Below are 12,385 nucleotides of genomic sequence, written 5' to 3'. Positions count from 1 at the left end.
GATATAGTCAAAGTGGTAAGAGATTTCTATGAAAAGGTATACTTCCTGCCCATCTAAATGATACTCTCATAGAACTCATTCCAAACAAAACTGGCCTCTCTTGTTCCTGTTGATTTTCAACCTATTAGCTTGTGTAATGTTATTTACAAAATCACAGCAAAAACCCTGGCTAATAGACTCAAACCTCACTTGTCGGATTACATTCATTAATCTCAACAGGCTTTCATTGAGGGTAGGAGAATCAATAGCTAGATCACCCTAGCTTAGGAAATAACCCATTATTTTGCTTTGAAATCTTGGAAAACCCCGGCTTTCATGCTTAAAATAGATTTGGCCAAAGCTTTTGATAGAACAGAGTGGAATTTCATTATGCAAGCTCTCTTTCGAGAAGGGCTTCATAGCCACTTCATCAATTTTATTTATGCTTGCATTACAACTCCTTTTTTCTGTTACTATTAACGGACAGTCTTACGGCTGCTTCCAGAGTTGTAGGGGGATTAGACAAGGATGCCCATTATCTTCTTACTTGTTTGTCCTAGCAATTAACGAGCTTTCTATATCCCTCCAAGAGACCATGTGCTCACGCCGTCTAATAGGCATATCTTTAGGCCTTGGTTGTCCACCCATCCACTCACTCTTGTTTACAGATGATTTATTAATTTGCGGTCAAACCACCATTCCTAAAGCTACTCAGATTTCTCATATTCTTTAGAGATTTTGCAACCTTTCAGGTCAAACTCCTAGCTGGAATAAATCAGGTACTATTTTAGCTGAACCATTGATGCTAATAAAAGGATTTTTCTAGTCGTGGACGTCAATGCTAATTCTATTCATCTTGCCACCCTTTAATCCTTCCAGCCAAGAATAGATCTACTAATTATGACTTTGTGGTTGACAAATTTTATATTAAACTTAGTGGTGATAAGGCCAATACGCCCTCTCATGCATCTAGATTGAGTCTTACTAAGTATGTCTTTGCTTCCATCCCCATGTATTACATGTGTAACATTTCATTTTCCAGGGAGTTGATTGCAAAGCTCATGATGATTATTAGGAATTTCTAGTGGCAGGAATAAAAGAGGAACCAATATCCAAAACGCTTTGTCTTAGGGCATCAAAGAACATTTGTGTTCTGAAATATGAAGGAGGTTTAGGAATCATGAACATACAAGCTATGAACAGAGGACTTGTTCTTTCAACACCTTGAAAGATTGCAAAAAACCTTGATAGGTTACTCTTTAGAGTTCTCAAATCCAAATATTTTCCCGACTTCAATATGGAGAGCTAGTTCAAAAATTCCAATATCTTCTTTTTGGTCCTTCGTCTTAAGAATATGCCACTTGCTTTACTCTAATTCCATTTATCAACTTACTGAAGGCGACTCTTCTATATGGAGATTCCTTGGTGTCCTGTTTGGGAATCCATCTATGACTGCCTAATCATCCAACTTGAACACTTCACGAGTTAAGGATCTTTGGCTGCCTAACCAAAAAGTTTGGAACACTAAAATTATTTGCATACTCTTTGATCAACAGGCAACTAACATCATTCTGCAGCTACCTATAATTCAATCGGAAGGGGCTGGTATCCTATGTTGTAAGCTACATGGTTCAGGAAAATGCACATCCAAATATGCATACAGAGCTTGCCTACAGGATATGCAGGAACATGGAGAGCCTATACCTAGACATGTACCTACAGGTGTAAAGATAATTGTATGTAAGACATGGGGAGAAAAGGAATGGTACCCATAGTACAAACATTTGCATGGAGGCTTCTCAGGAAAGCAAATCCTACAGGTATGAGGGCGCGTAGATTTTCTTCTGACATTAAAAATTGTGCAAGATGTGATTAGGAAGAAAATGATATACATTTATTCTTCACTTGCCTATTTGCTAAAGCCGCTTGGTTCTCTAAACCTTGGAATATAAAGTCTGAATTATTTGAGCAATTTTTTGATTCAATCCCTACTATTATCCAGGCCTTGTTAACTTCCAACCACCGTCATGCCTCTTTGAATAACATTATGGCTTTTCTTTGGTGTATTTGGAAGTCCGGGAATATAACCTTTTTGGGAGAAAATCCAACTCTCCTATGCAAGCAATACAGTCAATAATAAAGAACCAAGATTTAGCTTCCTATGCATATATTGCAGGTTCATCAATAGAAATGATCCAGGAAGTAGGGGGAAAATCTACATAGAAACAAAAGCAGGGATCTTCTTTAGAAACTGATGATTGGATTACACATTGCAAGGTTTATACAGACACTGCATGGAAGAAGAACACTACTGGCTCCGACAACAACTCAAGGAAAATAGGGATAGGAATTTACATTCAGTATAGCGAGAACGAAAAAGAAACATGTATCTTAATCTCTGCAACTGGAAAAAATGTCGAATCTCCACTACAAGCTGGAGGCTATAGCCCTACAGGTTGCTGCAGAAATTGTTTCTCGCACCACTAATAGCCAAATTACTTTCCTAGTGGACAATGTGATACTAGCTCGGGCAGCGGCTCAAGGAACCTTCTTCAAGTGCCTGGGCACTGGCAAATTAGAAGCCAGCCTGCAAATTATTTTGTTGCAACTGCCAACATTCAAGCTTGGGTCTTCCATATTCCCAGGGTACCTGATGTAAAGGCTCACAACTGTGCAGCTGCTTCTTATAGAGATGATTATCCTCTGAGCCAAAAAATGGCTTGTTCTAGTGCACAACATAGAGGAATAGGGAAACTATACAACATAAGACACTCTTTCCCAAGAAAAGCTTAGGGTTCCGCCGTCTCCTGCTGGCGCCGCCATCGGTCCGCCTCGTCTCCGGTGGCTTTAGGGTCATGGTGGCGTGGTGGATCCTGACCCTTGCCGACGGCAGGGCTCTGTTTTTAGATATTCCTTCGAATTTTGTTAGGGTTTGCGTACTGCTCGGGAAGACGAGACGGCGGCGGCTCCCTGAAGATGGAATAAGGTTCTCCCCACCTAGCCCCCGTTTCGTTCGTGTATCTAGCATCGTCGGTGAGCGTGTGGAGATGTGTCTCCGGCGGTGATGAATTTACTCGGATATGGTCGTAGTTCATCTACGTTTGTGTTTCTTCAAGTTGAATCCTTCCAATCTGCACTACTCTTCATCAGCGGCAGTTGTTATTCTACTGCGGGTCCTATGGGGCCTTAGCACGACGACTTCCTGACTGTACTACAACAAGTTTTGCCTGGCTCTGGCGAAGGAGGGGCAATGATGGCGGTGCGCCTTCGGCTCGCTTCAATGCTTGTAGTCGTCGCTAGGTGGTCTACGGATCTAGATGTAATTTTTATTATTTTTAGTGTTGGTTGTATTGTCATGATTGAAAATGAATAGATTGAAAATTTTCTTGAAAAAAAAACATACAGGAACAGGAGATCACTGTCTTAGGCTCGGAAAACTAGGCAATTTAATTAAGCGATAAGGATTACCAGATTCTATATGTAACTTGTATTTGATACTCCCTCCGTTTCAGTTTACAAGTCCTGCACGTATACCTAGGTTGCCAATTTTATCACCCTAATATAATCTATATATCACAAAAATTATATCTTTTAAAAATAGAACAGTTGAAGTTTATATTGGTATATTTTTTGTAATATATGATTTGTATTAGGTTGGTCAAATTGACGACCTAGAGATACGCACACGTCCTATAAATTTTGAGAGAGGGAGTATGAATACAGGGCGCAAGGCATCTCGTGGTGCACCCTGAGGTTTTTTCTTGTGTATGTGTGTGAACTTGGTGTACACTGATTTTGGTTTTGGGTATGTTTTTTTCTGTCAGAATAGGGGACACGTGGAAGAGAAGGTGTGGGTGTGGGCCATCAAACAACCAATCACAGCCGCTAAGCCTGCTGGAGGACGGATGTGAGCAAGCCCTGTCCGCCACTCTCAGCAAAATCGCTGCCGTCAGTGACAAGTGGGGCCTCGTCCACCTCACACTGGTCTTCGCGTGTCCTGCCTTCGTCTCAGTTAGTCCTGCCTCTTGCCCAAATCGCAAACCCTACCTCGCCAGCGCCACCCTCCAGATCCGGAGAGCTCCCCTCGTTCTCCGTCCCTCCGGCGCCAGCCATGCGGATCCGCAGGGCCGCCTCCCGCGTGCTCGGCGTCGCCCCCTCCGCCGCCTCCCCCTCCCAGCCGCCCCGACCCAATCTGCCCCCGCTCCCGCCAGCCGACGCCGGCGGCCCGCCGCCCTGCGTGACGAACATGGCGGTAGCGGACCTGATGAACCAACTCGGCATCCAAGATCCCGAGGTAATTTTCTTGCCCCACTCGATGCATGCTCGTAGCTTGCCGTATCCTGCATCTTGGATGTATTGCCCATTTCCGCGCCGCCGGTCGCCGGTCCCTGTACAGCAGCGTGCGATCCCCCTCCCTTGCTAGATCTCGTTTTTCGAGGTTGCCCATCCGGCCGCTGCTGCTCGCGCGCTGGTCTGGCTCGTCCGCCCGGACACGTCCCTGCTAGGGTTTCCATCCCTCCGCGCCCCTCGCGTTTGCTTGCTTGTTTACGCAGGCGCGGTAATCTGCGGCCAGCCAGCCGGCGGCGGCGTGCCTGCAAGGGTTGGAAACGATGTGAGCCGTACCTACGTGCATCCACCCTATTTCAGTTACATGTACATGTGTGCGTCGAAATGCATGTATTTTCCGATTTTTGCTTTTTTTCATACCATCCTCACAAAGGATCAGGTTCCACAATCTAACGATAATGAAACAAAACCAAGGTGCAGCAGCATGAGTATCCAAGTGCAACAAGAAAAGAGTTCAGCTGCCGCAAAATGCTAACAGCAAAGATAAAGAACAACAGTAACAAAAGTTTTGACCTAACCAGAGGGCACCTAAACCTACAATTCAGATCAACCTCCACCAACACTTTGCCTGCTGTCATGTACTTCCTTCACTGCACCCCCCCTATAACTCAACATTATTTTTCATTATTGTATATCTCTTTTCTTAACCAGGGGCTCATTTTTTTTTTCACTTTTCATGTTTTTCAGGATGACAAGCACTTCAAGGAAACTTACTTTTGGGATGGCCTTCCTAGCCTTCCCAAACACCACCCCTGGGGATCTAGGTATCATTTCCCAGCCACCACCTGTGCCGACTCCATTGAGGAAAAAGAGGAGATGGCCGTTGACGTGCTAGATGACATCATCTTGGAATCGCGTATCGTGGAGAAGAACTCTGAGAAAAACAAAAGCACCATGACGAAGGGTGAGGAAGAGAAGGACAAGAGCAAGCTAGAGACAAAAGGGAAGGGGAAGGTGGAGGCAGATGAGAGTTATGCTGCCAGAGGAGGATGGCCATGCAAGCAGAATGAAAGGCGATTCTGCGGGCGGACCGCAAGCCAACCCAACTCGTACTGCTTGCACCACTCTCACCAGAAGCCCCGTGCCATCTCGAAGCCACCTCGCAAGAGGATCACTGCCCACCGTGACTTGGGACTAGGGTTCTACTACTACGATGGGTTCGGCCCGTCAGGCAACACCAAGAGGCAACGCGAATCAAGCAGTTTGCCAGAACCTATTGAACAGAAAGAGGAGGTGTCACCTGAACACCACGTCGATTTTAGTGCAGGTCTGGTTGGAGTTGCTGACGAAGAAAATCAAGTCGGGTCAGAGTCAGAATACATTGAAAAGCCTAGGTTCGACGATTGTACTGATGTCATGATCACTGGCTACGACGATGACAACAGTGATGAAGACTCGCCTGATTACAATAGCGAAAACATTAAGGTGAGCAAGAACCCGCCAAAGAAGAGGGGAAAGAAGCCTATGAAAGCTCGATCACTCAAGTCATTGATGTGATAAGAGCACGGTCGCACTTGTGTCTCTGTGGCATGTGGAAACAATATAGTAGAAACTATATGGATATTTTGTTGTACTGTTTTTTAACTGTGGTACTGTGGTGCTAGCATTTGCACTAGCTATTAAAAGAGTTCCATATACTCCAATATACATATATGATATATGGTGCCTGGTCATTGTGATGGGCGAGATGCGGTCAATTTTTACTGTGAATGGTTTATTTGTTTATTTTGTGCAGTTAGTTTATGCAATGGTGTGTGCTAGGCATTTGGTTCCTGAAAACCGATGAATGATTGTGGTACTGGGCTCAAGGAGACGGATGCCCCACCTTCCAGCCCGGAGATCAATGTCTGAACATGATATAGCTTAATACAGAATAAACCACGATTCATTGAATTACTATGGATACAAATTATTAAGTTTACAATACTCTTGTGAAGCAAGGCGGCACTACTCGTGCGGCGACACTCTATACCTTATTTTTCGAACAACTCCGCCTCGAAAACTAATACAGGAAGCGGTATAATACAACAGAAAAGCATGATGATGGCAGGACTCCAATTGAAAGGGACACCATTGGGTCAGATCCTAGTGCGCACTCACGGAATCCTTAACTACGACATCTTTAGCATCTGGCATGAAAAGGCAGGTGATTACTTTGAATGTACTCGCAAGCTCTCAAACAATCCAAAAGGCAAGCAAGCAAGCTCTAGAACACATCAATCGAAAAGAAACAGGTTAAAGACATAAATTGTAAGTACAACAGTTCTAACTGAAGCAAATACTCATCGCATGATCATTTAACATTGCATGGACCCTCTCTCAGCATAATCCCCGGCCATTCGATTCACTTCTCCTAGCCACCTCGTGATCAACCCAACTTTCCCTGGCGTTTCTTCATTTCCACACTTAGTTTACTTTGTTCATGACCTGATCATATAGTGTGACTTAACACGAATTGTGTCCCACTATGACTCGTCTATTTGTATAGATTATGACACTACGCAGTGGTTGTAACCTTTACCCACACTATGGACATCAATCGAACAAATCCCGCTTACAGCATGGCCCTCCTATCGTATCGCCGACCTCCCGCGGTCTAGCCATGGGTGAGAGAATCTAGATCCATGCCACCCTGTGGCACAACTCATCCATTCTAGGATTCAATCAACTGTTTATGGCACACCTTAACAACCCAGGCTCTCATGATTGGAAGACAATCCCCCGGCCAAGGGGATAATGCCCTTCCAACCATCCATCTTTGGTGACACGCATAAGAGACTAGGGCCTTCCGACAAAGGCAAATGTGTGATTGCACGAAAACAGGCTTGATTCAGTGGCACTACAAATTGACCAGCCATTAAGGTTTAATTTAATGAGATCAATTACAATTAAACATCCATAAAATTTTATGAGAGTTACGAGCAATTCATAGCCATTAAAATCACTAAAGTGTTTCCTCGAATATGATCATTCTAATACTAAAGTCATTCCTCCAAGTTGACTATTACTAATGTGATTCCTCCAAAATAATCATTCCTAAACTAAAGTCATTCCCCAAAGATGATCATCCTAATAATCAAGTCATTCCTCCAAATATGACCATTTTTATTACTACGGTCAACTTAGCAATATTACCAAAGCATCTAGTTTCACCACTCAGCATAAAATTGAGTGAATGCTACTGATCAACTACTTCCAAGTAGATGCAACACTTAGCATGCCAACAATTGTAGCACCAATATAATTCAACCAACAATTCACACAATTCAACAATTAAAGAAATTGCAAGTTTTAACCCATGGCCTCGCAATGTCATCAAGCAAATAAAGGTGGTGGCTTCCCTTGCTGAAATGGAGTGTCAAATGACTACTAGTCTTCACTTCCTGAATTATTTCCCTCTGGAAATAATTTAAAAATACGGTTGTAAATATGACATAAAGCCAAAAAATGTCCAAAAATTCTAGAAAGCTCAAATAAGTCTCAAATTAAATTAGTGAATAAAGAATTCGAGAAGAAAATATTGCAAAAGGAATCAACTCATTTAGGCTTATGGTTTAAAAGTTAATGGTGGTCAAAGTTTGGTCAAAAATCATTTAAATTGACTTAAATCGTTTAAACAGAAAAACCAGAGGCGATCACGTCAAAAGCGTATTTCAGAAATATACTTCCACTAACTACCGCTTTGGGCGCGCGCTGAGTTGCTGACAGGTGGGTCCCACATGTCTGTTGCAAAATGCGTTTGATAGGTCAGTGGAGACGGTGGCTCACCGGAAGCCGTTCGCCAGCGTAGAGGTCACGACCAGGCTTGTGGATGGGTGCACTAGAAAGTGCGAGAGGATGGCGGCCGCGCCTGTACCTATGGCTTCCCAGAGACGTCTTGATGACGTTGCTTCGTTCTTCTCCGACGGCGGTGATCTTCGGGGGTCATTGGACTTTGACATTACGTCACACAATTTGGAGGCTAAGTTAGGCGTCTTGGTCAATGGTGTGTGGCGGTTCAAATGGTGGTGGTGGTGTGGCCTGGGGTGGAGCAGAGGGGGTTGTCGGCGGGGTGCTTCCGTGGCGGTGCTTTGCTCGATTCCACTACTACGTAAAACCTTAGTAGTAGCGCGAGTAAATGGCCTAGCAGTAGTGCGGGTGCGAGCGCTAGTGCTATGGCGCTACAGCTAACATTTAGGAGTAGCGCCGGTAAGGCCCACACTACTGCTAATTCAGTTATCAATAGCGCGTTTCTCAAAACGCGTTACTGCTAGTTACTAGCAGCGCGGCTTAACCCCGCGCTACTACTATTATTACATATTTCATTTCTAATTTATTTTATATCGTATTTATACACCGTTATACAAGTTTTCATATAGTAGCAATTTAGAGATTGTTATATCATTATGATCCTAATGAGTTATTACATCATTGGGTGGTCACTTTCGATCCATCCACTTGAATCTAATCAACGGTCATTTCATCCAATGATACAATAACTCATCACCATCATCATCATAATATTAACAACTTATCATCATCATCATCATCATCATAATCATAGTCATATAACAACTCCTCCTCCTCCTCCTCATCATCCATGGGTCATATAAGAACTCCTGCATTATTCTAACACATTGTAGCACATAAAAATAACTCATCATCATAGTCATAATCAACACTAACTAATTGTTCTTAATACCTAGGACCTACTCCTCTCTCCTAGGTAAAATAGCAGAAAACTGGTAAATCTGTCCCTCTCCAGAATGGAGGATGGAGATCCATCCGTCGCCAACTTGTGGCTTGCGCACATGCATGTTGTCTCCAATCGGTTGCATGCGCGCATTCATTTGTTTTTTCCATTCTTTGATATTGATCCTTGCATCTTTCAAGAAAATAGAGTATGCACTATGGTGAGTCGTTGACGAAAACAGTGGTAATCTAACCATATATATATGACCTTCGGTAAGCATCATGTCAGGAACAACCTCCTTCGGGAGCTTCTATTGAACAACAGAATAGTAACATATATAGTTAGCAATGTAGCTTACTTAAGAAAAATGTATGCAATGAAGTTACCATCATTAACGAAATGATACCAAGTTTTTGGCAATGAAGTTGCCATCCTACAACTCATGGACTAGTGGCATGTATCCATTAAATTGGGGCTGATAAAGTGATTGGTCTTAAAGGTCTCAACATCATCTATAAATGAGACAAGATATCCTTTCTCCTCACAATTAAGCTCAGAGCCATAGATGTAGTACGACCTATCTACAGCCTTCCGAGTATTTCTTGAAGATAAGAAATAAGCTGACAATTATGAATAAACAAGTTTAGTAGCTGACGGTGTCCTGGACTAGGGGGTACTCACCACGTCGTCTCCCGATCAGGTGGATTGGGTCGAGGATCCCCATGGCCGAATACTCACGGGCCAGTCCGGACAGCTGCCGCATACAAGAAAGAATCCACAAGACTTGGCGATAAGACAAGGACTCCTCCCCCACCGGCGTATTCGGCTAGGACTCTTGTTATCCTGGGCCTCTGGTGCATTATATAAACTGAGGCCAGGCTAGTCGATAGATATACAACAACAATCATACCATAGGCTAGCTTTTAGGGTTTAGCCTCTATGATCTCGTGGTAGATCTACTCTTGTACTACCCATATCATCAATATTAATCAAGCAGGACGTAGGGTTTTACCTCCATCGAGAGGGCCCGAATCTGGGTAAAACATCGTGTCCCTTGCCTCCTGTTACCATTGATCCTAAGACGCACTGCTTGGGACCCCCTACCCGAGATCCGCCGGTTTTGACACCGACATTGGTGCTTTCATTGAGAGTTCCGCTGTGTGATCGGCGAAAGGATCAATGGCTCGACTGCAGGTCAACTGCGACGTCGGCTTCTTCGTCACCAGCTCGACTGGTCACCTTGGCTTGACCGAGGACTGCGCCCTACCTCCGATCGTCATGTTCGGATGAAGGCATTCATCAACACCAACTCCGATCTCTATCAAGATCATGGAGGAGTCATCCATGGAGCTCGGGGGCTCAACGTCAACATTGCCCTCAGGCGACCGTGCTGTTTTTCTGGACAACAAACTTGTATCCGCTGCGACCGCCTCCTCGAGTGTCGCCTAAACGATTACTTCAGTGAAATTATGCGGAATTAAGTCTACAACAACCCTGCAAAAATTTCGTCGAGTTCCGATGGAGGAATCTCCGGCAATCTCCGATATACCGGAGCCCTGTTGAATCTGGACGAGAATCCGGACGAGTTTAGGGCGTGGTATCCAGCGTCTAGCTCGGATGTCCTTTGGAGGATCCAACCGTTGATTTGCTGCGGAATTCCCTTATCTACCACCTGCCAAAAATTCAGCTCGATCCGACCGTTCAAACTCCGGGAAACTTCCGATTAGTGCATCACTTTTTGGATCTGTTTTCTGCGCGAAAACGAATCCGACCCGAGTTCGTCTTTTTTATGAACGGGATTTCGAACATCCTTTTTGAAGGAAGTTTTGTATGGGGTATTGTGTTTTGTTCCCGAACACATCCCACTAACTTTAAGATCTTTTGAACATGATCTTCAACATTATGCTGGTGTCAAACCAGTCCGACATTATTGCTCCACAGCTGCCGACCTGCGCTAGACACATCGTCACTTTGTTGAGCCAAGCTCAACTTATTCAGATCATCATCTTGGCAAGCCGAACAAGAGTCCGGCATCACGAAGGATAAATCATCACCAACATCGCCGCCCCACGGATTACACGGAGCGGGCATACCGGCATCGCCGCACGGTCGCTTCATCAAGCCGGCATCGACCACGTCACGACCTGCATCGGCAGGGCCGCACTATTGCTTCTTCAAGCTGGTGTCCATTATGCCGACCTACTTCGACATCTCGGCTAGACCGGGGGCTTCGCCATATCTTCATCAACCTACTCCGGACACTTCGGCGTCACTAGCCGACCAGGCATGGGTGCGCGGATCGAGTCCCAATTTTGGGAATCACCTTCCTTCGGATTGCTACAACAAATAAACCAGGTGCTATTAATCCTAGTATTTCTTTTTGCTTGTTTGGGTTAAATTTTTCCCAAGGAATTATTACTCTGGTTAGTCCAGCATATGTACACAGGTCTATCAAATGGTGGCCGCATTATCGACGGTCGCATGATGGTTCGGTCAGTTTCCGTACACAGTTCGGCAAACGCCGCATCCGGAACTCGGACCGACCTGTGAATCCAGGCTTTGCCACGCCTTTATTGCATTACGCCAACGACCTGCATCGACATCGACTTTGGCGCCAGGCCATATTTCTTTTACTACTCGCTTTGCATAAATTATTTATTATGCAACATTTTTTTTAATTCCTATTAATACTATTATCCCCGGTCTGCACTATTTTTTGTGCATAGGAAAATGATCCAGCCGGACTATATCCTTTGACGTCACCTCGGCTGGACGGGGGGCTTCGTCAACACTTCATTACCCCATGCCGGGGACTTCGGCATCACTCTGCCGTCCTGCATTGACCGTGCTATGTCACCACTTCGGAGTGCCGAGCTCCTTGCTCCGCCACCTCGGGACCGGCTTGGGGGATGGAACCTTGTCCCGCATCAAGCTCGGACCGCGTCGTTAATACCGAACACATTAACCAGCTAAGTTGCCTTCATGCTCAAAGTTTTAAATTTCTAACTTGTGTTCGGTTCGACCAAGAATTATACCTTTTTGTAAAAAAGTTGCTTGTAAAAATTTTCCTTGTCGAAACTTTGTTCGCACACACTTGACGCGCTACCCGCGCTCATTATACCTGGGGGCTTCTTTAACAGAAGCTTATTAATACGGGCTTTATGCCCAACACATGTGTCACACTTCCGCATGTACCTTTTATTCACCATTATATGCATCGATATGACTTATGTTTTGGCCAAGCTGGATTGCCTGGCTCCTGTGCTTACCCCTACATTCCCGATTGTTCGGCTAGGTGGTAAAGGGAGCACCTCTGCGATTGTTACTACCGGGTCAGCCGGATGTGTACCTCAGACTGGGTGAAGCCAAAAGCTAGCGTTCTTAAGG

At 44.6% G+C, this 12,385-nt stretch overlaps 1 protein-coding gene across 1 annotated transcript; it reads left to right on the top strand.

Annotated features, from left to right (window-relative positions):
- The first annotated feature begins 4,090 nt into the window (after nt 1-4,090).
- On the top strand, nt 4,091-5,910 carry LOC119310541. Its single transcript, XM_037586256.1, has 2 exons — nt 4,091-4,273; nt 5,014-5,910. The coding sequence occupies exons 1-2, from the start codon at nt 4,091-4,093 to the stop codon at nt 5,821-5,823; spliced, it is 993 nt and encodes a 330-aa protein (XP_037442153.1). The 3' UTR covers nt 5,824-5,910.
- The last annotated feature ends 6,475 nt before the right edge of the window (nt 5,911-12,385 follow it).

The sequence above is a fragment of the Triticum dicoccoides genome, chromosome 5B (assembly GCF_002162155.2).
Source record: "Triticum dicoccoides isolate Atlit2015 ecotype Zavitan chromosome 5B, WEW_v2.0, whole genome shotgun sequence".
Taxonomy (NCBI): Eukaryota; Viridiplantae; Streptophyta; class Magnoliopsida; order Poales; family Poaceae; genus Triticum; species Triticum dicoccoides.
This window is presented reverse-complemented; position numbering and strand designations above follow the sequence as displayed.